The 24,711-nt window shown below is 37.7% G+C and overlaps 1 protein-coding gene across 4 annotated transcripts in view; it reads right to left on the bottom strand.

Annotated features, from left to right (window-relative positions):
- The window catches only part of LOC148186021 (uncharacterized), a 38,105-nt gene extending 18,007 nt beyond the window's left edge, over positions 1-20,098 (bottom strand). For 2 of the 4 annotated variants that reach the window (XR_015775352.1, XR_015775351.1), the window contains exons 1-2: positions 19,961-20,098; positions 17,307-17,412 (exon numbers count right to left, since the gene is read on the bottom strand). Coding sequence is in view for 1 of the 4 variants with exons in the window: in XM_088071946.1 (XP_087928072.1) it covers positions 17,307-17,412; positions 18,343-18,372 (136 nt within the window). In the remaining 3 variants the exon portion in view is untranslated. Of the gene's footprint in view, positions 1-6,578; positions 7,049-17,306; positions 17,413-18,342; positions 18,386-19,960 lie in introns of those variants that run through there. The other 2 variants (XM_088071946.1, XR_015775353.1) reach the window with 2 other exon arrangements.
- Between the last annotated feature and the right edge of the window lie 4,613 nt (positions 20,099-24,711).

Below are 24,711 nucleotides of genomic sequence, written 5' to 3'. Positions count from 1 at the left end.
TCAAAGAACTGTAGTTTTTAGTACTTCCGTGTTGGTTCATTTTTAGCCCTGGAAGTAACGGCTTGGTTGGATCAACCTATCAGCTTGTTCGAAGAAATGTCAGGAATTGGGAGCTGTGAACCATAGTTGATAACTTGGTTATTCTGGCAATGCAGATTAGCATGTCTTCAATTTTAATATGCCCTTCCCATACCTGTGTATGTGTAATAAATGTGTTTAAAAAAAAATCTTAATCTTTGAATTTATTTAGCATTATGGGTATGTGAAAAAAAAATGTGTCAGAAAAAAGAGCTTTAGTTCTGTGTTGTGCAGTAAAGCAATCTTCTTTTGTGTTGTAAAGCAAACAAGCAGATCCCCTGTGAAATCCGATAAAGGTGGCACACAATGAGAACTGTATGAATAAGATAATAGTTGTGTTTAAGATGAATAAGTTGATGCAAACTTCTCAATGTGTGACTTTGCGCTGTTAGTTTCATCAAGGTTTCCACACACATACAGCCATGTACACGTTTCCTCAGCAGAGACCCTCTACCTTCCCAACACACTGAATTACTCTGATAATCACCAGAAAAATGAAACCACTATGACGCACAATAGAACATAAAAGGCGAAAGAAACACATGCAACACACATTAACACAGAGTTTACTCCATGTTCTAAGCTGTACCATGTAGCAATCACATGTGTGGTGCGCACCAGGGCGAGAGGAACAGCAACAAATTGGATTTCCCAAGGATGATGGTGTGATGAAAGATTGTGTGTTTTTCTCATCTACCGCCAGTGCTGTTAGAGCGCGGCATGATTAAATAAAACCTTGCCCAAGTTTCAATAAACGCATTATAACAATTGCATTTCCTTGACAAAGATTTAGGGACTGGTGTGATGCGATTGGATTACTGGGGAACATTGAGCTTTTTTAATGCTGTTTTTGCCCTGCCTTAAGTTGAACGTACACCTCCACTTGAGCAAGTTTAAAGGATTTCTCTCCTCTCAACATGTGGTTAGGGACACTTTGATGAAGATGATGGAGGTGGCATTTGTTCAACCCTCTTTCTTCCCAGTCTTTATGCAATGGAGAAAATAAATGGCTGAGTCTTTCACAACAGTGAAAGATGCTGAAGTGTCTTCATTGTATCAGTGACGAAATAATTCCTCTTCAGAACTTTTTTTTTAGCTTTGACATTCATAATGATATGCTATTGTATATTTACCAAAATACAGAGAAAAAATGGTAACTCAATGTGGATTTTTTTTTTTTAATTCCCATACTTTGTTTTACTGGAACTCTGCAATGCAACTGGCTGCAAGGCCATACCCATGTCCTCTATACTGCCAAACATGAATTATTTAACTGAATAGTAAAGACAAATCTGAATCATATTAGACCAAACACTGCAGAAAGAGTAGAAGTCTGAGACACTGATGACTAACAGGTGAAGGTGACGCATAACTACTGTGGAAATAGAGAAACAGAGTGTGTGAGAGAGAGAACATGAGAGCACATAATATCAAAGGTGGAGACGAGTTTGTGTGTGTGTGTGTGTGTGTGTGTGTGTATGTCATCCACCACGGTGGGAAGATTGCACAAATGCTCATCTTGATTTAAGGTCAACTGTCAGTCTTTTCATTGATTTAAACCTCAGCGTCAGGTGACACATATAAACATACTTAGGTATGGCCCAGCGCTACCCATCTGTGATTCTGGCAGGTGGCAACAAGTCGGTTAATAACGCCACACCTTTCTTTTTTTCTCCCCTTCACCCTGCATCCCTCACACCCTCCAAACACACACCCATGCAGACGCACACACACATGCACACACCCATGCAGACGCACACACACACACACACACACACACACACACACACACACACAGATTACACACCCCATGCTTGGCTGTACATATATCTGTTACTCTGTGATATCTAGGTATTAAAACGTGTGTTGATGACTATGTGAGGAATAACTGTAATATAAATGCTGCGTGTTTTATATAAATTCCTAGTCAGATATTGGTTACAACTGAAGGATCATTGGCTGACAGCTTTGCACATCATGGCAAAATTAAGTGAAAAGTCTGTCAACATTGCTCCTGTACTTTTGGGTAACATTAGACTAAACGCTGATCTCAGCTACCGTAGTTTAAATGGACCCTTTGTAGAATATTGACTATATTCTGAATTTGATATGGGTGATGTAAACAGCATATTCCTTTTTGATCTTCCAAATTAGGACTTTTTTCTAAATTTGGCATTTTCGTGTAAGATATGTAAGATATGCCAGTGTTATTTGGGTTTTATTTGCATTATTTTGACATACAGTGCATTTGGTATATGCATCTCAGAAGAGGTATTCACCACAATTTGTGACACATAGCCTCTTGTCTGTTTACAGTCAGCTCTGTTTGTTGTCATGGACATATTGTACACAAACCAACTTGCAAACAGCTTGCAAAACTGTGGTAAAGCATGCCCAAAAAGAAGCCAACATTTCTGGTCAGAGGTATAAACACTGCCTACTTTTAAACATGGAAGACTTGGATATCAACAGGTTTTTGGATATGACCAAATAGGGCGGTTAAAGGAATCAAAGAGGGAGGCTGTGTTCATACAGCTCAACAAGTTCATTACTGATAAGAAATTCTGAAAATTCTTTTTTGAAGCAAATAGCAAAATGAGGCTCCAGCTTCTTCGCTGTTCTATATTTTGATGTAATAAAAGACAAGTTAAGGCATGACTATGCAGGGCTGTATGTAAATGGGAGTATTAGAGGAATAATAGTTTTCGTTTGCCATGTAAATAGCTGAGTAGGATTATTGTCTTTTTCAGAGTAAAACCCACGCCGAGTATTTTGTGCATGTAAGCGTAGTGAATGTTTCTGCACATGCTGGTTAGCTTGCTGGATAATCTTACCCAGAGGCAGAAACCCCACCTTAGAATGATCAAAAATGAAGTCAACTGTTAATGACAATGTTTTCTGATCATTTCTATTTTGGGCTTTTGTTATCTAACTGCCAATATTAAAAAGCAAAAAAGCTCTAACATATTGACTTTGCAAATGAAAGTGCACATATAATGTTGGGCAAAATGCCCTTATTGCTGACTCTCTGCCAAACAGCTGCCATATAATTACTTGCTAAATCCTAAAACACCTTTCTGTCATGTTAAGCACAGTTAAAATAATTAGCCAAATGCAAACAGTACTTTTGAGTTACACAACTTTTTCCCATAATCATTTCAATCATCTTTTATTATTATTGTGATGACTGTATCTGTGAAACAGACTTAAATTCAGAGTGTCAAAGTAACCCTAAAAGTACCTCATCAATATCCGTCAACTGCCTGGCACAAGCTGGCACCTCCACTTGATCACCAACTTCTTGTCAGCACATTAGAGTCTTATCTTTACTTATTCACTCTAGGGGAACGGTTGGATGCAGACTGATGGAGTGATGTGGCAATGACAGTCAAGCACACAGAAAAACAGATGAATGATAAGAAGAAGGATGGAGAGATGGATGTACTTTGAAAGGATGGTGAGAGGATGTATTACTGATCGGGTTTACCAGGCACAGGTCCAGGAACCCAAAATGTTGGGGGCCCTCCTGGCCTTCACCTGTAAAATGTTCAAATTAACACTTATCAACCAGGAGGAGACCGCAAAGAGATGTAAAAGAACTGCAAAGAGACACAAAAGAAACAACAAAGAGACACAAGGGAACCAAAAAATGACACTAAACTACCTAAAAAACAAGAGACAAAATGACCTCAAAGAGGCACAAATTGACCTCAAAAAGACACAAAATGAACAAAAAGGGACACAAAATTACCTTAAAATGAGACAAAATGATCAAAAACTGACACAAAATGACATCAAATGATCACAAAGGCACAGGGTAACCTCAAAAAGACACAAAATGACCTCATAAATACACAAAATGACCTTAAAAAGACCAAAAGGAAATAAAAGAAATAAAAAGAAAATACACAAATCCACAAAAATAGAAGCAAAACCACCACAAAGTCTATGTGTCTTGCTCCTGCATCAGAAAGGTGGTGGGGCCTTTGCATATCTGTGCCCAGGGGCCCATTGTCTCAAAATCTGCCCATGTGAGTAGACATTACCTAGCCAACAACAAAGTCAAGTTAATGGTGCAGCATACAGACTGATGGGCAGTTTACCGGCCAAATACAACAGATGCTGGAAAACTAACAGAGAGTTTAACAAAAGACCAGATGACGATGCTAAAACAAGCACTTCTCCGTTACCCAATCCCCATGGAATTGCTTGGAAAACATGTGTGCCAAACTGACAGGAGCACTGTTGATAATCTGACTAAAACGGCGTGCTTTTAAATCTGGTACCGACAAAATCATTGGAGAAATATGCAACTTGTTTTATTATTTCAGCAGGCAAATATATGACATTATGGAATGTCATAAAAAAGTGACATTGAGTAATGACAAAAAAATGCAACAATATGCTACTGTGGCAAAGGGTGCTGTGTCAAATCATTCCCAACTCAAGTGACATGCAGGTTCCTCAACGCAAAATAAAAATAGAAAGCCGAACAGCATTATAATGAGAAGAAATTGTTTTATTAATGCTCTCCCCTCGTCTCTCCTTTTACTCTCCGTTGGAGGCTTCCTGCATTCTCCACAGCATAGCTCACAGTTCCTCCCTGCTTGCACTCTCTCCTTGGAGGGAAAGTCAAAAGGTTTTTCATTTATCTCAGACCGAAGACGAAGCACAAAACATGACTCCCCCGAGAGACCCACGAGGAAACTGTGAACACCTTGCCCCAAATATCTGATCTTGGAGGAGCAGAAAATAGCATGCACGTATTTGTTTGCCGGGACGAAGACTTCCCTCGTTCCCCAGACACTGTGTTGTCATTGAACATTTTGCCGCTGCGTGTTAGGCATATAAAAATATATTTCGATTTTTATTGGGGAAAGAAAACACATCCCAAGAACAAAAGATAATTGTATTGATTTGTTGTGCATGTGGAGCAGTTCAAAAAGTGTCTGTTGGTAATGTTTTGAGCTCTGATATTGTGAATGTGTATTTTTAATGCATGCATGCGTGTGTGTGCACTTGGTTGCTTGTGTATCTGGTTCAGTTTGTGTGTATTGTATTGACAGAGCTCGCGCCAGTGCTGCAAACAAAATAGATCTTTGGGCTTTAAACTTCAGTTTGACAGAAAGCTTTAAGGTATAAGGCTTTAAGGAACTTAAAAGATAAACACTATAGGCACAGACGTTTTGATACCATTCATTAGGTGTGTCTGTGCAACTACACCAGCATATTGTAAGAGCATAATGATGCAAATATGAATTGTGTGACAGTGAGTGCAAAGGCAAAAGCTAAAGTGGTTTCAAGTCTATCATGCTCATAGGATGCCTCTCTTACTTGGTATATTTTCAAGTGTCAATTAGTTAATGCAGCAGTAGCATTCTACTCGCTTCATGCAATCCAATGAACAAGTGCACAGTAGGGGGCTTCAGCGCCAATACGCACTGTGGCTGCATTCGGTCTTTAATACGAAATAAAATGGCATTTCATGGTTGCCTTCACTGCAGCATTTCATGGTTGCGTCTGAACAAAGTCACTGAAAAAAGTTAATCAGAGTCACCAGAAGGAACCAGTAATGTCAGTTATGGCTGATGACTCATTTCGTCATCTATAGGCGAGCTACTCTCTCACTCTCACTTTCTCTGTTGCTGCAAGCTATGCTAAATCGGATAGATTTGTGCATTGATAAAGGTAGCTGCTCGACTGGAACAATGTGAATGTCCATAAAAGAGCCAAAGAGCAAAGCAGTAATTATGGTCTTTTGCCTTTATTGTATGTTCTATTTGACTTGCTGTGTATTAGTCCCATTCTCTCTGTGTCTGTCACCATCACAGATAAATGCATGTGTATGAAATAATAATAGTAAGTGTTGTTCATTTCTGCATACCACAGATATATTATATCTGTACGTTTCACACAAATCATATCAACCTTTCTTAAGTGACGGAATTCTGATGACATTTATATAACTGAGTTCATTCTCGGGAGATTGAGGTAAATGATGAATGGCATGCCACTTCAGCAAGACAGCTGCTAAGCTGTAATCCACCAAGAGGCCGAGAAACAACAAAAGTGAGCATTTTTAGTGGGAAATTGGCAACATTTCCAGGCATTATTTTGTCACCAAAGCAAGAATTTTAAGCCAAAGCATGATCTTTTCCTCACCATAATAAAGTGTTTTTATGCCTAAACAAAACCAGATGTTGACCACTGCATTGTTGAAACCATGTTTCAACATATTTGCTTCATAATAATGTAAAAATGTTGCATATCTATAATTTTCAGAAATGTACTGTGCCAACATTTAGCACTAGTACATTGTTTAATTTTATTTTTTCTATTTATAAGTACGAACAATTGTTAAGTATGTGCATATGTATGAAATGTTACCTTAACATACTTTTTTTTAACATAAACACATGGACATATTTTTTCTACGGATCCCAGGAAGAAGAAGCTGTTGCACTAATTAAAAGCTATTTTATTTGTCTATGTTTGTGCAGGAGACAAAAAGAAGAAATGAGACAGAAAAGTGAGAACTCTCTTCCTTTGCTGTCTACTGTTTGCTGCATTTCCTCTGCCCAGTAAATTCAAAGCACAGTTGTCTTTGGCTTTCTGAATTGTGGCAATGAGTCTGTCTTTAAGCATTCCCGATTCCAACCTCTGCCAGCCCATTAAAGTCTTTAAAGAGTGATCACTATTGCTTTCTCACCTTACCATCTGTAATAAATACCTGCGTCTACATTTCATCAAACCAGTTGGTGAAAGTCCACATAAAAGGGCATAGTAAGCTACAGTGCAACAAGTGTGAGATGTCTACAAACATCAATTTATAGCAGCAGGAATATTTAGACTCAGCTTCGTATAACTGCTAAAGAGGAGAAGTGCCTCCTCCTCAGGTGCTTTTGGGGAGACCCCCAGAGAGGCAAGCCTTGGGGGGGGGGGCTGCCAACCTCTTCCCAGGGATGGTGACCTACAGAGGGAAAAGGCGAGCAATAAGACTGGACCTTCAAAGGCAGGTTATTGACAGGGAATCAGGGAGCAGAGGCGAGTACATTAATGCCAAACCCACATGCATATGAAAACAAACAGGAAACTTGCTGCTTTCGAGCCCAGATACATAAAATTAGTGCATGTGGTAAACACACAAGTTACAAATGAGAAATATCAACAACAACGCATCATTTTGTGTGTACCGTCAACTAAACACACATGGGCAAGAGATTCTCACTTATATTTCGCAAATGGCAAAGAAAAAAAACCCTCTTCCTCTTTCACCTACACACACACACACACACACACACACACACACACACACACACACACACACACACACACGCACAGAAAGTTTCAATCTGATTATCAGCCTTGGTCTCTTGGCTACAGGGCTTGTGGGATACCCCTGCTTCTTGGCAGTCATTTCTAGCACAAGCTGGAAAAACAGGCTTTGGGTTTGTGCGTGTGAGTGTGTGTGTCCATGTTTCTGACTCATTTTTTGTTTTTATATGATTGTGAGTGCGCCTGGATCTCAGACATGTGCATTTTATATGGGCTTTTGTTTGTGTGATAACTTGTGTCTGCATGCCTCATGCACATTTGCTTATGTCTGCAGATTGTAGGAGGCAAAAAGTTCCAAAAATAGAGACAGTGAAAGAAACAGTGACAAATATGTCAGGAGACGACAATCAGTTAGGGAATAAGAGAAGATCCAACTCCAACTTGACATGCATGGTTTCTAAAAAATGAATCCACCCCCATTGACTTTTTGTACATGCAACAAAAGGATTTCAAAATGTTCTTATGCAGGGCTTTTCTTTTTGCTGTTACTTCATTTTTAATCAAAGTGAAGAAGAAATTTGAGATTTATATGTGAATGTATAAATGACAGAAGGGCAGAGTCTAAATTTTAAAAAATGTTCTATTCTTTCATTTTATTTGGGCTCAATCGCCTCAGGGGCAAAAAAAAAAAAAAAAAAAAAAACTTTAACATTTCATATTGTGTTACTCAGACACTGTCTTCCCACTGTACAGAGAGCTTTCATATCTGAGTTATTCTAATTCTCTTTCAATATTAGTAGCTTTTAGGTGAATTTGAGAGGATGCATTGTATATCACTATTCTAAAGAAAAGCATAGTTTTATTTGTGCCATCGGAATATCATAACACAATTTAAATGATCAGGGTTATGGTATCATTTCTGTGGCAAAGTTTAAAAGAAGGATATCGTTTCCATGTCACTTACATGTTTTCCTAAGAACTCCCACATGCAATTCTAACTGCTGTTTTTACTGCCTCCTGTCTGGGCTTTCAGGTCACCTCTTACTTTTAATTACCTCCATCTGTCTGTCCCTGCATCCTTCCATCCACACCTTCATTCCTCCTATTTTACCTTTTTTGTCCTCTGTGGGAATGGTTAAATTAAAGTTAGAAAGACGGGTTTTCTTTTAATGCAGGAGACAAACATTTGTTGTTTCAGACACTTGTGTTACTTAACACTCAGCAGGACACCTTTTTGTCTTTTTTAGATGAGGACAGGATGGGGTTACAACAGTATATGCCACATAGATGTGATATACATCATCTGAAATTTGGGAATATGGAGATTAATGTGAGATGCAGATCAGCACTGTGTCAAGTTAGTCACATATCTTTGATAAAAACTATGATTTAGTTATGCACCTATGAGCATAGAAACATCAGAAACCACCCGTATTGTCAATATACCTAAGCTATGCATCCTCTGAATGCCCAAGGTCTCTGGTTTGTGTCTGTAGAATTTTGTGAGGACGTCATTTTTCTAGTTGTCACAATAGGTCATTTTATTTAAAAAAAAATAATGAAGGTTATTATTTCAGAACCCCTAGTTCTGTTAGCATAAGAAGAACCCTCTACTCTATTTTGTCATTTTATATATTTAAATAGCTTTTATATTTTTTTAAATCTTGTGTCCTATTCTATTTAAATTAACTATTTTTTAATTCTTCCTTTATGTTAATTGTTTTGCTCCAAAACACCAAGTCACATTCCTTGTATATGTAAATGTACTTGGCAATAAAACTGGATTCTGATTCTGATACATAATTTTATGGATAGTACTCTCCTCCTCTCACAAGCTTGCATTCGCACATTAAAATGTGCATAAAAGTGGCTGGCCAATCAGGATGCACAAACCTAATTATGTACAGACCCCACAGTACAAAAAGCAGTACCACCACTCCATCCCCATTCTCTTTAGCAAGTGGTATACGAGCGACAGGGTCCCTTAGGAGTCCCTTGTTTATTTTCACAATACCACTATATTTGCACTTCCTGGCTTAAAAAATGAATATGCCACAGCCTCTTAAAGACAGTATTCTTGACCAATATCACTGGCAGTCCCTTGAATCTAAGAGGTCTCACCACTTGGGTTTTACTTTATCATATATAAGACAGTGTTAAGCAGGATGCTGATTTTTTACAGTGCAGAAACCAGGAACTCAAAATAGCAATATATTCTCAGGTTCATTAACTAGGAGCCAGGTCTGTGACATATTAATGACTTTTAATTCATACATTTAGCAGTCATAAAAAACAGTGAAAACAGAATGCTGTAAAGTGTGAGACTTGAGGGTTGGAGATGTCATCACCTGCCTGGTCAGGCTAACAAATATGGTCTTTAGAAAGCAAATTTACAGTTTCTATATCTACTGTATATCTTACCAAACTATGTTTTGTTGCTTCCCCTGTCAGTGCTGTTTGCTCACTCTGCTTGCCTCTCTCTCTCTCTCTCTTTTCTACGTCATGTCTCGTCTCCCTCTACTAATCCATGCTGTCATCAACAGATTCAGATTTAAGCTTCCATTTCATCCTAGAGGCCACTGAAGATGGAACGTAGCTGCTAGTTTTGCTCATAAATGTCTCACTAAGTGCTGATGTGCCAGGAGCCCTCCTTAACTGGTTGACGGCTGCCTTCTTTGCAATACCAACACACACTCTCTCCCATTCTTAGTAGCACATTTGCACACATAACTTGTACCCCCTTAATCTTAAAAAAAGCAGATGGGTAGCTTTCAGATTTGATTCATCTGGAGATTATATCATTGGTATGCATGATGGTAAGAGGAGGGGAGGGGGGAATTGAAAAAGGCAGAGATGGTGAGGTAACCTTCCTGCCAGCCAGTGAACCAGCCAGCCAGAGAGCTAACATTGCTGAAAGGCAAACAGAGGAGACTTACTAATCCCCACCTGCTTGTCAGGAGATCTACAGGTACCCGCAAAGGCAGCCAGCCACTGGAAGAAATCTTGGAACTGAGTCAATGTGTTTCCATGTGTGTCCGTGTGTGTGCTTGTGTATTATTGCATGTGCATAAACAAGCCAACAAATAAAAAAGAAACAATGAGCGAGGGTATAAAAGATGGTGGAAATAAAAATGTCTGTGTTTTTGTGAGCAATGATCTGAGTTTGTAAGTGTACAAATGACAGAGAGAGATGTTTTTTGTTTATTTCAAGTCCAATACAACCACAAGGAAAATGTCACCAGACCATCAATCACCAATGGCAGTTATGGCAAAAATAAAAAGGGTATGGATTAGGAGCTACATAGATAGTGTAATTAGACAGATACGCCCACACACAAGTTCACAATACTCTGCAGCTGTGCATCTCAATACAACTCTCACGCTGACTCACCTGAAGCTCATCACCATAAACTGACATCACTTCTTTTCCCTATTGCAAAAAAACCCCTGAACACAACGTGAACCGCCCGCCAGCCAGATGATTCGCCCACCATACCTACACAATAAGCCCCCTTTGCCCCTTCGTCAGCAAGCAGAAACCCAGAAGAAAATGCTTAGTTAGCACTGAACTAGTGAACTAGTGAACTTAGGTTAGGGGAAAAAAGATTTTATTCCAATCCTAAAGTGAGGTATACATCCGTAAACTGTAAAAAAAATATATATATATATTTTCTTTTTTGAAATTGTATGATTCCAAGACCTATCTATTTTCTTTTTTAAAAAAAAGAAGAAGAAAAAGAAAAAAATATATATATTTGTTGATAAAGAAAGACCATTTAACTAAGCAAGTGTCAGAGATAGGTTAGGGCAAAAAAGAGAAGGGTTACATGTCATTACTTATAAGGCAAACATCTTCATTTATATTGAATGAGGTAAATGGCTGAAATATATCATTGCTACGTTTTGGCCTCATATTTAGTTACTACAAGTTGCACTGTAGCAGAGTTTGACCAACCGTTGCATTATGGATTTGTCTCGTACTGCTGGTGGGTGTAGTTTGTGGCTGCAAATAAACAAGTCTTACCTGTAGTTCAGTGCTATAAAATGCATTCACTTCCTTTTCCTGTTACAAATATATATATTTACAAAAACGACAGCTGGGACTCCTTGGTCTGGATGTTAAATTGGCATTTACTTATTGTTAGGTTATCAGAGGGTGGTTTAAGTTTGGCTAAGGGCAAGAGTTATATCTCTTTACTTGTAGAGCAAATCAAGTGCTCAAGTGCATCATCAGTGTTTTGAGTAGGTTTCAAACAGAATGTGGCTGCAGCTATATATGTCTCAAACAAGAACAAACAAGCACTGAATAGGCTTAAAGTCAGAACGCAAACCTTCACTTGCAAAAACACCACCAAGATCCTGTAGAAATTGGAGATTATTTATTTATTTACTTAAAATCATGTAACTTTTTAGGCCCTGTCTAACCAGTTAAGGGTTCCCACAGTAGATGGTACAATTGCTGTTGCATATATTACTAAATAAAGGCATATTTACATGAATGTATACTTTGTTAGTGAAATTCTAAACTGAATTCATTTTAAACTTGAAGTACTTAATTATAATTTGGATGTAAAATGTGGTCGCAACATTATAACAAACTGCTGTATACTGCTGCCCTCCTCCCCTTTAATAAACCAGGTTAGTCTTCTTCTTGACTCAAGTTGTTTAATGACCATAGCTAATGCCGCCATGCTCTCCCCTCTCTTTGTCTTGTCTGTGTAGCCAGCCTAATCGCTGCTGACAGTCAGCTTTGCTCTTTTATTAGCTCTGCGTCGCTTGCAATCAGTGACAGTGAAGTCAGGCAGCAGGAAGGGCTTGTGTGAACTCAACACCCACTCGGACTTAACGTTTAGACTCGCGCGCACGCACACACACACACACACACACACATACACACGCTCACATGAATGTGTGCACATACTCACAAAGAAACTTGCACTCTTTCTAAGCCAAGTCAACAAACACATAACCTCTCACACGTACACACGCAAATGTATTTACACACACATTCTGCACACATGCATAAAGTCAAGATTGCAAACACAGCCGTACTTGTAGGCGCATGCACAAATTTCTCCATACGCACACACACTTGCTTTCAAAATAATAAAACAGCCTCGACCAAGGCAGTGACTGGCCTCACTGTATGTGGGTCAGGCCCATGCAAAGCTGTATTGATTTTTCTGGCTGTGTGTCTGACTGTGTGCCGCCATGTTAAAAAAGGCTGACTGCTAATACGGCAGCTAGTGAGCATATCTAAAAACACACGCGCTCATTCACAGGCGAGAGGTTCCACAGTTTGCTAGCCTCTTCTTGTCAGTGCCCCACGAATTGGCAGACAATGGACTTGTTTGATAAAGAGGAGGGCTGACATTCGAACGGGCAATTTGTGAGCGACGGGGCGGGAGAGAGGAATGGGGGCGGGAAGGGAGGGTCAGGAATTTGCTTCACTCTCTTTAAAGAATGTAGCGTCACCCATATGTCCGTCTGCCCTGGTGCATACTCGATGGAGTGGAAGGGCAGGGATGTGAGAGTGCTCTCTCTCTTTCTTTCTCTCTCTATTTCCAGTCTACTTTGCAGGGGCTGACAAGCCTTTCTCCCCACTCTGGTACAGAGCAAAAGCTTAATGCTGTTTTGTCTATTGCATTAAACCATGCAGTGGCCATTTAGGACACTATGTAGGCCACAGCAGAAAGAGATGGCTTTAAAAACCTGCGCCATCCACAGTTGAGGTCAGTGTATAGCTCAGTCACAGTGAAATATTTCCAACATTTTAAAAGCTGAAATGTCACTCATCCTGAATAGCCAGCACCCATCTTTTTTCTTCCAGTAAACGTGCCGCACGCTCCATTTAAGTGCTTTTGAACGAGCCCTTATTAATCCCCTTAACTGCAGGTTTGCACCTCATATTTACCACAGCTGACCTTTTGACCCTAGCCACTGGCTAACATCTAATGTTGAAAATTGGCTAATTTGTGAAATGGCAGAATTTGGGGGTAAAGACCACTTAGAGCTAATGGCTGGCTCATCTGAATATAAGCGCCATGCTTAGGGGAGGGCAAGCGCAGGGCAGCAGTGCTACCAGTGTTGGTGAGGTGTATTTGCGTGAATTGCCCATCTCAAAGAAGCCAGATATTTCTCCCCCTAACATCAATCTGAATAGCTAAGACTTTCACTGCCTCCATTATCTCGCCATTCGTTATCCTTGTATGCTGTAGGCTTTTTCTCAATTACAGCCATTTATGGTTTCTGGAGTAATTACATCAAACTCAAGTCAGTTACCTGTAAGGTGTGTTCATACTGTAAATTAATTTGGAAGTTTCTGTCTTACTTCCTTTTCATTCGCGAGTAATAGGCTGTACTTGTTCTTATGCAAGACAACCAGAGGGCTGAATGAATTTGGAGGCAGGAAACTGACCTCATGAGGGAGGGAGACAGAATTTCAAGAGTTCAGAGCAATTTCCATTAAAGCCGGGAGACAGAACATGATATGTGACAAACGATGCCAGACAAGCATATTGTGCCAAGCCGGTACATGCGGAAAAGCTTAGGAGATTGGAGCTTATTTTCTCTATGTCGTGTACAAAATAATTATATTTAATAAATTATAACAACAAAATTGGTCAGGAGAAAATTAATTCTGAATTCTTCAATTTGGATTAAAATCTTATATGAAACTGTTTTGGTTCGCCATTAAAGCATTTAGAGAATACATGTAACCTGCACATTAATGACTAACTTAACTTTTTAACTTGATTGGGCAATATGTTTTCCTGCAAAATGCAAAATAGCTATAAGGAAATAGTTGGAATTCTTTTTAAAGTGATACAGAATTACACAAGAAATATGCATTATTCCAGCAATACCTGAGAAAACTAATTTATTCCTACCTTCTACCTTCTCTTCTCACTGTAATTTGACTATTGGATGTTTCGCTATCTCTGTTACCTTCAGCATATTTAGCCAGCCCTTCATTTGCACTCGTCGTTAAGGCTAACAGCTTATTCAGCCTGTTTATGGATGGCCCCTCAGAGCTAAATTAATAGAAGAGGCTTTGGGGACCAGAGAGGAAAGTCATAAGCAAGACTGTAATGCTCATTTGCAACGTAGAGGCTAATTACCAATTTGCCACTCTCCAATCTTGTTTCATAATACGTTCACGGCTCAACTTCTTTTGTGTTTTGGTGCCTGCGAGCGATGTATGACTTTTATACAACAGAGGATGCTTTGCTTCTGTCTTCTTTATAACTTCATGTGCTGGAGATATTGAGCTCTTAGACTTGCCCCACGCAGGCCCACATCTAACACTCGCTCATGTGAGAATGGTGCTGTGATTGCCTTCAGCTTTGACTGCGTTCTCTTTGGCTGCATTTTTTTTGGTGAGGGAGAGATAGAGATGACAAAAAACATAGAAGGAAAAGTGCTCAATTGAAGTCATCACTCTAGGTTGCTCTGCTATGATACAGCTTTAAAAGGGGCACCCTACATTGGACAAACGACCAGAAAATACGGAGCTATCCAAAGTCAGATATGTTTGTATATGTCAGAGATGCGGACAATATCCACAAGAATACAAATTGCATCTTTGACGGATCCTATCTTGACATATCTCTGTAAACGGACAAAATTAGTCACTGAAAAATCCGAAATCAGGATACCCATCCGGGAAATATACCTCAAATATCCTAAAATGTAATCTGCTTAAGACCAATGTGTCAGATCTTTTCATATATTACCAGCATCTTTGACGTATCCTGTTTCTGATATCAAGATATAAATGTACCTGATACCCGGGCGGATATGATACCATATATTTTTTGCATCTGTGATGTCCCTGAATATGCACAGAATATCCTGAATTCAAATCTGCTAAAGATCTTTGTTGTATTTTTCATATATTGACTGCATTTTTGACGTATCCTGTTTAATATATCAGACATCAGTATTTGTCAGGGATGCGGACAACATCCAGAAGAATACGCACTGCATCTTTGACGGATCATATCTTTACACTGTCAGAAATAATGTGTAAAATTTGTAACTTTAGGTGACCAACAGCTTTTCACCGGGGTATTTAATTATCTTAATTTTCTTTACATAATATAGCAGTGACATTCTTTTTCACACTTTCAAAATGTATCCCATATAATTTTAAGTAATCATACAATTATGGCATTATTACATTAAAATTCAGGTAAAAGGTCACATAAAAAAAAAAACATATTCTATATCAACACAAAATTTCAAAATCACGGAGCATTTTTCAGGGTAATGTAATGAATCATTTATATGTATACTTTCTCCCTGTTTAAGTTACACTTCCCAGACAGAATCAACCTATCACATTGTGATAGCAGTACATTATCTAAAGTACAGTACATGATAGTATGTTATGGACCAACTATGACCCTTTGACAGGTACATCAACAGCAGTTGTACCTTAAGGAACATGAATGTACCTCATTTTCTGACAGTGTAGTATGGTAGCATGGTTAGTGGAATGCACAAGCAGCTTATGGTGAAAACCAAAAAGAACGGAAGTCCTAATAGCTTGAGGCTCACACTATGTAGCAGCTCCATCTCTCTGACATCACTCCACAGTTATTGACATGCCTACAAGTCCTGCTTGTCAATGTGTGTATTTTTGGTATATCTGTGTATGTAAGGATTACAAGAGTGATAAAACTGAATGTCCCCACTGAGAGATTGATAATTAAAACTATATTGTTGCATCAATATTGATTCAAGCTAAAAAAAATGTAGAAGCATAACAGACAGTCATGGCACGGCAGCCATACAAGATCATTCCAAGAGATACAGCAGCACGGCGGCCAACCAAAAACATATGACAGATTTTAAGAAAATAAAAACACTATATATCTTATGTGAGAAGCAAGAGTGATGAGCCAGAGATAGCGATAACTAGAGATATAGTTGGAAAGATGAGAGAAAGACACTGAAGGGTGATATATAGAGGGACAGTCATGGCACAGCAGTCATTAAAGATAACCAAACAGACATGTCAGCACGGCGGTCATGACAGATAATCAAACAGATCGGTCGGCACGGAGGCCAACCAAAAACACAACACAAACATGAAAAATAAAAATGGCACTTACTTTTTGTAGACCTTGCTGGGTAGGGATAGCTCAGTCTGCAGGGACTTGATGTGGAAAGTGGAGGATGGTGCCCTTGAGCAAGGCACTGAAGCTCTAACTGATTGGAGCTCTGAGTATGTGTCAGCTCCATCAGTCTAACATTTCCCTGCAACTAATGCATGTCTATAGGTCCTGTGTGTGCATGTGCATGTGCGTGTGTGTGTGTAATAAATAATAAGAGAGTGTAATATTCAATTTCGACAGCAATGGTATCATAGATCTAAACTAATAGATCCAGCCAGATAGACAACAGATAGTCATGGCACGGCAGCCGTGACAGATAATCTTACCACCCAAACACAACACAAATCACCACTTCAGCATTGTGAGGTTTTATCTGACATGAAGGTATTATTCTTATTCTGTGACAACATATTAACATTATGTGAGGTGTTTCATAAAAGTTATATGTGTTTTTGGACTTTTTATTTAGAAAACAAATAAGATTCTTGTCATTTTTGATATTTGGAATGCAAAATTTTGAGGCTCAGTGTCTCAAAACAGTTCAGAATGCAGATAGAAACTCATAATTCTAAGGTGGAAAAATGTAAATGACACTTAGAGGAGATATAGAGAGATAGTCAGGGCATGGTGGCCATATATAGATAAAGAAGGATGAGGAATGGGGATAGGCAGAGAGATAGAGAGGTAAAACGAGAGATAAGGGATAGTTACAGAGATGAGAGATGGATTTTCATGACACGGCGGCCATGATCAATAAACAAACAGATCAGTCGGCACAGCGGCCAACCAAAACCACAACTCAGATTTAAAGAAAATAAAAATGGCCCTTACTATTCGTAGATCTAGTTTGGTGGCAGTAGCTCAGTCTGGTGTGGGAACGAGGGGGTGCTGGGTTGGAGTCCAGAAGTCCAGCGTGGACCATGTTACGGAGTGTGGACTGGTAAAAAGACAAAGAATAAGGAGATATAGAAGGATAGCACAGCGGCCAAAAACACAACACAGACATAAGGCCCATTTGCACGGGACAATTATTACCTAGGGACCTCATGTTAAGTCGAAATAACCCCCCCTACATCTGTGTTTCATGGAGTGCATTCGCACAGGATAAGCAACGGCTGTGTTTTACCCACATTTACTGACAATATAATACTAAATTTGTAACACAGTAAATGTTATACATATACTGTGAGGAGGATGGTTGATAAATTCATGGTTGATTATGACATTTTTTTTTTTTTCCTCAAAATGAGGCAACTGATAAAGAAGTACTTATAAAATATTTATTGATATAACAAACAAAATGTGTTTAAAACTATGTACAATTAAAAAAAACTTTATGTACCCTACCCACCACATCAGCTGAATACAAAAACAAAAAAGGGGGGATATCAACTAGATAATTTTTTTTTTAAATTAATTAATTAATTTAAAAAAAACAACAACATAAAACATATTCCAGTACTTATTTTTTGGGTCATAACCTCCACTGCCAGACCACCCACGAGCAGGTTACAGGTGAGCTGCCACTGTATGGGAAAGATTTATTTAAGAGATTTTAATACCAATTAAGACCTTACTTTTAGATTAATTAATCCAATGCCTTTTAAGACTTTTCTTTCTGGCACACCGTGGCAATATGCAAATTCATGAGCAAGTTCTAGTATTTCCTCCATCATGTTACATAGCCTTCTGAATAATATCTTTTTCTTTTTCTTTTTTTAATGGCTGTTATTCCCCTTTAAGGCAGAATTTATGCAGAGCTGTTTGTATGTTTGTATTGGATAGCATTAGATTGTAGGTGTAGCTAATTAAGTGACCATGCAGTTTAAATCCTTACTTACACTTAAGGTCAGATTTCAGTACTTACAGCCACTAGATTGCCAATAATGGACAACATTGGTACAAGATGTCTGTTAAAAAAATGGAGAATTTCAGAGTGTCATTCAAATGTATATTTTATATGTATATATTTATAATAGTGTGGTTGATGTGCACCGAAAACAGCTTGTTGTGTTAACTTCATCACATGTTGCTAACAGCCTATGTTACATAACAACCAGAAGTCTCATGCTCTTTCTGTGGGCAGGCTGATGAGAGTGCTAAAAAACAATGAATTTTTGGTCTAATTTAAGTTCTCATGTTTTCAATAATTGTAATATCACTCACGATTTTACCCTTAAATATGTAATCTGTTACAATGATTTGAACTACATTAGTAGTTTTTTGTTTTTTTTTTAATAGAGAAATTCTTTATCCATAAACAAACATTTTTAGATTCACACCCCTCTTTCAATCTTTACTGGACGGATTTAAACACAACACTTTAGTCTCTTGCTTTTACAAATTAAAAAAAAGCAACAGATTTATGGACTATGAAAACATTTTATCTTGTGAAACTCAGTGATGTGATATGAGTGTGAATTTTTTTGTTTGTTTATTTGATGCTTCTGTCAGTGTCCATTATTTATTTATTTATTTATTTATCTTTATTGTAAGACTTTTATTGATTCATGGATATTGTGATTATTCCTCAGCCTTCTTGCTCATCAACATTACCTCCATTAGCTAATGTTATTGAATTAGTTAGCCAGCAATGTAATTTGCAAAAGCTTCTTTCACATAGTATTTATAATATTTTCATGACTGGGCTTATTCCCCTACCACCTTAAAAGCACAGATGAAAAAAGCTAATGTTAGCTAACTGTTAAGCAGCTAACTTTAGTAGGCTTGGTAGCATTTACATTAAATTGGTTAACCTCAAATCATAAAACCCCAACATCAGTTTGTCACCAATTGTAATTGAACCTCACCTTATCAATAAACGTTTAATTTTCAATTGAGTGTATGGAGGTTGAAAGTGATTCTGGTCTGTTAGCATGGTAACAGTAGCCTACCTTGTAGAGGACCCTCTAAAAACCGAGTGTTTCTGCGTTAATATATGATCATAAAAAATACTAAATCATCTCTGTTTGATGTTACAGTTGAGCATAAGATCTTCTTTAAGTTTATTACTGGGCTTAAGGTAAATATTAAGTTCACAAACAGATTTTTAGGTTATGGCTTGTGAGTTTAACCAACAAGTGAGGAGAGGCTCTCAACGCCAGCTGACGGGAACTCGTATCAGGCAAGTTGAACGTGAACGCCCCCGAGCAAAACCCCACAGCAAAACACCCCGAGGTCTCTCCTTTTGGTCCACCATTAGCTAATGCTACTTTAAAGTACTTTAAAGCTAAGCTCGTTAGCTAGCTATCTACCGCTAGCTTAACCATGACTCAGCATAGCATCAAGCACGCGCATGTCAGTGGCACTTAAGTTACTAAAAACAGTTTCAAATTGTCCGGGATATACTAGTTTTCCAATCACAGCGAAACAATGTTCATCATAGTATAACATTTTAGCCTCAAATACATCAGCAATACATCTAAAAGAAAAATAATACTGCCTTTTTTTTACCGCAATAATGACACCGCAAATGTTGTACTCACCAAATTACAGGGCTTCCTTTAGAATGTTAGTGGTCCAGTCTACCGAGCGAAGGGTCCAGAAAGTTCCAGGAAGTTACCGAAAGTTACCGGTTTGAACGTTCAAAATCTGTTGTTCATAGCATTGGCGTGACGCTTTCCCTCTCTCGCGGACATGCGCAGTAGGCGGGGTCAGCCTGAGTTTAAATTTGTCCCATAACAACACACACATATCTGAATATAAGTGTGTAATATTGGAACTGATCTAAAATGATCTATAGTGGTCATTCAAAGAATGTCCATAAGCAGTGTGTATATTTATATTGTATATTTAAGTATTTAAACAGCAATCAAAATGTTCACAAAACTTCCACATTTGCTGTATTAGACCGTATTTTCATTACTGTATTTAAATTAGTACAAAATCAGTCCAATTTTTAACATCTATTTTTGATCTACACAAGGACCACATCAGACAGTCTAAACATAGACCAATTTTCAATGTCTTTTTTGAGGGCTGAATCAGGACAAAAACAGACAGTCTACAGGTAGACTAATTTTTAACATCTTTTATTGAGCTTAATCAGGGCCGGGTCAGACAGTCAACACCCCCCCCCCCCGTTTTTTTAGATGTATAAACAACAATGAATTTTAACTGAAAAACCAGACATTTGAATTTTAACTTTTGTATAAGCGACAACTTAAGTTATTTGGTTGTAGGTCGTACCAACAAATCCATTGTTTATCGGGCAATCTTCTTTACAAGCCAACACAATAATATTGTTTCAGTTACTAACACAAAAGGGGAGTTAAATCTTTAAGAGACATTGAGCTGAAAGGTGGAGCAATTAAAGAATTAGTAAGCCTAAGCTACACAGACATCATGCGTCACCTGCATTAACATTGACATCTCCCTTTTATGCACTTTTCATCTCCGGTTAAACAACTTCCACAAAGGAACTGTTAATACTGTTCATCTCACAGCAAACATACTGTACCAACTTGTGTGGATTATCTGGCTTTACTTACAGCGTTCTTAAAAATCCAACAAGTATAAGTTTTGGGTGTGAACCTTCAACACTTGGGCTAAATTTGGTAGACTATTATAAGAAGGGAATATAAAAAATACTATTTGAGAATAATACTCACTCTCTAGTTTTATGTTTACACAACCACCTTTTTTTTTACCATGAAGTGAACAAGCAATTTGGCTAACACAGAAGTGGTTGAATAGTGTGAATATAATCTAAGGGAAAAAAATACCTTGCTCTTGGTAAAAACAACAACCACGGCAGTCAATGGCCTCTAAATCAGTGTTGCAGACCTTTTTAGACTGTCTTAGTGACTTTATTTATAAAAAGTGACTTACAACAAATTTTCCAACTTAGTATAACCATCAGGGGAAAACCGAGAAATATATTATAGCCTACTTGAATATATTCCCATGCATGCTGCTCAACTTATTCATTTGCAATTATTGCCTACCAGAAATGTATTTTATTTATGTTTAGGCTACATACAGTATTTTGTATTATATTTTAACTTGCAGTATTTTATGTCTTATTTTATTCTTTTTCTTACATTAACAACATTAATAATAATAATAATAGTTTTAATTATATATGTATGTATGTATATGTATAAAATTATTATTATTATTATTATTATTATTATTATTATTGTTATTGTTATTATTATATTATTATTGTTATTATTATTATTATTATTATTATTATTGTTATTGTTATTGTTATTATTATTATTATTATTATTATTATTATTATTATTATTATTATTATTATTATTATTATTAAACTTCAAATGGAGATGCCCCTGCAGTGAGTTTGTGATTTCTAGCTAAAGATTTTTGGCTCAAGAACTGTTTAAGATAATCTCTCCATTTGCGCAAACACACCGTCCACACAGCCACTCAGCTTTATGCAAATGAATGCGCGATGGCGTCACATTACGCAATGAGCGTATGACATCATCACGTGACTTAGCGACGTAGCGACTTGCTTTTGGAGCTCGTGCTGGCTACTTTCACTGGAAAAGGATTAACAGCAGCGCTGTAAAAAACAAAGAGGCGTTCACAGGTATGAGTCTTGTTGTTGTTGTGTATGAAAGAAAATAAAATAGGAGGAAAACCGGGATAAATAATTGACATTACGGTGAAACAGCCTCCTTCTCTTAACTAGAATTAGCATAGCTTACTGTATTGTCCGTATTATCCAAATGTACAGCGCAGCAGGTCGCATGGCAAACTAAGAGAAGTGCTTTATTCAGCTAACTGCTGATAATATAATGTTGCAGTTATCACAATATGAAGTGCTGTCAAAGTTAGGGCATCTTGCACCACTTTTAAGACATATTTTTGTGTGATTTCAGTTACATATTCAGCCTGAAATACAATAGCTTGCTTGACCTTTTGGTGAGTTAAGTATTTTCTTTCCATTGTTTCATAAATAAAAGAGGTATAGCTTAGTTAGCTAATGCTAAATGCAATGGTTTTTCTTGTATTTTCCTAAAGCTTGTGTTTTCATGCTTGTTTAAAGACTGCAAAAAACTGCTACACACATGCAGTCTAACATATTGTAGAACAATACAATGACAAAGTAGGCAACAGACTTTTTTCATGACAGACATTTTGACATGTCATAGTAGTTGTTTTCACTAACATTAATGATACCTGTATTCCATTTAGAGGAGGTCCTGGTATTGTACATGCTGGCATACAAGGCTAGCTTATTTGGGCACTTACTGGAGCTGAGCCATTGTTAATGATATAAATTTCACCTGTGCTTTTCCAACTTTGACAAGTCAAATTGTCTGCTTCAGGTTCAGTATGAGAGTTAGCATAAGAACAGAACTACTGCATGCAGTGGCAGGTGTAGATCATCTGATGACATAAATGTTAATTTGAAATGTAAATGCTGAGATATGAATCATCCAGCAGGTCAAATGAGGCAAACATAGAGAAATACAGTGTTACCCCAGTTAACTTCCACATTTAAATGTGCCCTTGCTTGCCTGTGTGTTAATATGTCAGTGCACACACAGTAGTAAACTTAGTGTTGAATCATTAACTGTAGGAAATAGATCATTAAAAGTTCAAAAGAGATCTAGGTTAAACTCACAGAGTGAACACTACACCCTTTTAAAAACTTAAAAGGCAAGAGGCAGAGGACACAGTCTATGAATAGTCCAATGAGCTTGCTACTGCCCTCAGGGTCAACGTTGCATGTCCATTGAAGACAAGCTCAGTGTAGTTGGTCATTGAAGACATTTACATTTCAAACAATCGCCTAGATATTAAGACAGATGTGGGTTAGCAAGTGACCTGGGAGATTTGGGTTGATCTCATTTTAGGCTGTTACTGCAGGAGTCCAATCTGGACAAACTATTTCCTGGTATGTTAATTCAAACAGGCTAACATCCTTGTGAGTCATCAGTAAATTAAGATTTTGAGCTGTAAACAAGCTCATAAAGATTCTCTGTTGTGTTTCCTAGTTTAATCCTTAGTTTAAAACATTTTGAGAGTAAGCACAGCATATTGAAATAAGTTTTCCACAGTTCAGCATGACTGACACTCTAAATCATTGTCAGACGAACCCTCAGTAATTTTTTAATGTTAACACAGATACTGCACAGCTTATATGATGAACACTTTGACCAAAAAGTTTAAGAAAAAAAAAATCTTGTTCTACGTAGCTGCTCCTAGATAAATGATGTCAAGGCATATTTTTGCCTGTGGCAGTATCAAATATTTTGCAGTTAGAAAATGAGAGGGGAGAGTGACGGGAAATGTAAAGGAAGGATGTATTGACATGTATCAGAAGCTAGATTTTGATGCAGAACATTTAAACATAAGCAACTTACACGACAGATTAGACTGGCAGGACTAGAGAGTAAATTGCATCTACCAGTGGCAATGTGTCGGTATAATTTCCAAGGTACTTTCTGCTGGTGTAGCAAGCAGTAGCACTATTTGAGTAGGATTCATTGAAAATAACATCATCAGTGCTCAGACTGAAAAAAAACAAAGCAAAGCAACCCCACCCCAAACTCTAGAGACCAGAGAACATTTGAATTAACCTCTCACCCATGGTACACCTGCCCCTGTGAAATAGAGTTGCAGAGGTAGAAATCCCATTCATTTTTTTCATTTGACAGTGTTTCAAGGGTGCAGAGGCAGGTTACATATGATTTTTCAACCATATTTACCACAGACTGATATTTACTGAAGAAAAGGAGAGATATTTACTGGCTGTGGTTAGTTGTTCCTCATCATATGACATACATTGTGTTTCGCTGTGTTTCAAAAGTTGAACTTTATTTAGGTCTGTCTCATGGCTAAGCCGCTTTGCACAGGAATACAGGCTTTTAGAAATAAGTGCTTGCTGTGATTGTGTCACTCTCACTTTTCTCAACGCTGCGTGTCTACACGGACAGTAATGGATTTGATTTGATTTCACTTTATTGTCAAATGATTCTGAAATTTGTCTTGTATCCCAGGATGTTTCACATAAATCCACATAAATACAAAACTGCGAACACCACTTAACCAAACATAAAAAATCACAACAGACAGAACAAAAAGTGGATGCAGTGCAACATTTTATTCATTACCTTTTACAATTATAAGATAAGATGTTAAATATGACTCCATGAGTTTGAAGCTTAAATGAATTGAGTTCTGGATCCTGGTACAGTTTTGGATGAATAAGTAATATTAAACTAATTTACAAAGTATACATACTTACCTACGTAGGCCT

This window comes from Plectropomus leopardus, chromosome 21 (assembly GCF_026936395.1).
Source record: "Plectropomus leopardus strain MGB_pleo_1.0 chromosome 21, ASM2693639v1, whole genome shotgun sequence".
Lineage (NCBI taxonomy): Eukaryota > Metazoa > Chordata > Actinopteri > Perciformes > Serranidae > Plectropomus > Plectropomus leopardus.
Note: the sequence above shows the minus strand (reverse complement) of the source record. Positions and strands in the feature narration are given on the sequence as shown.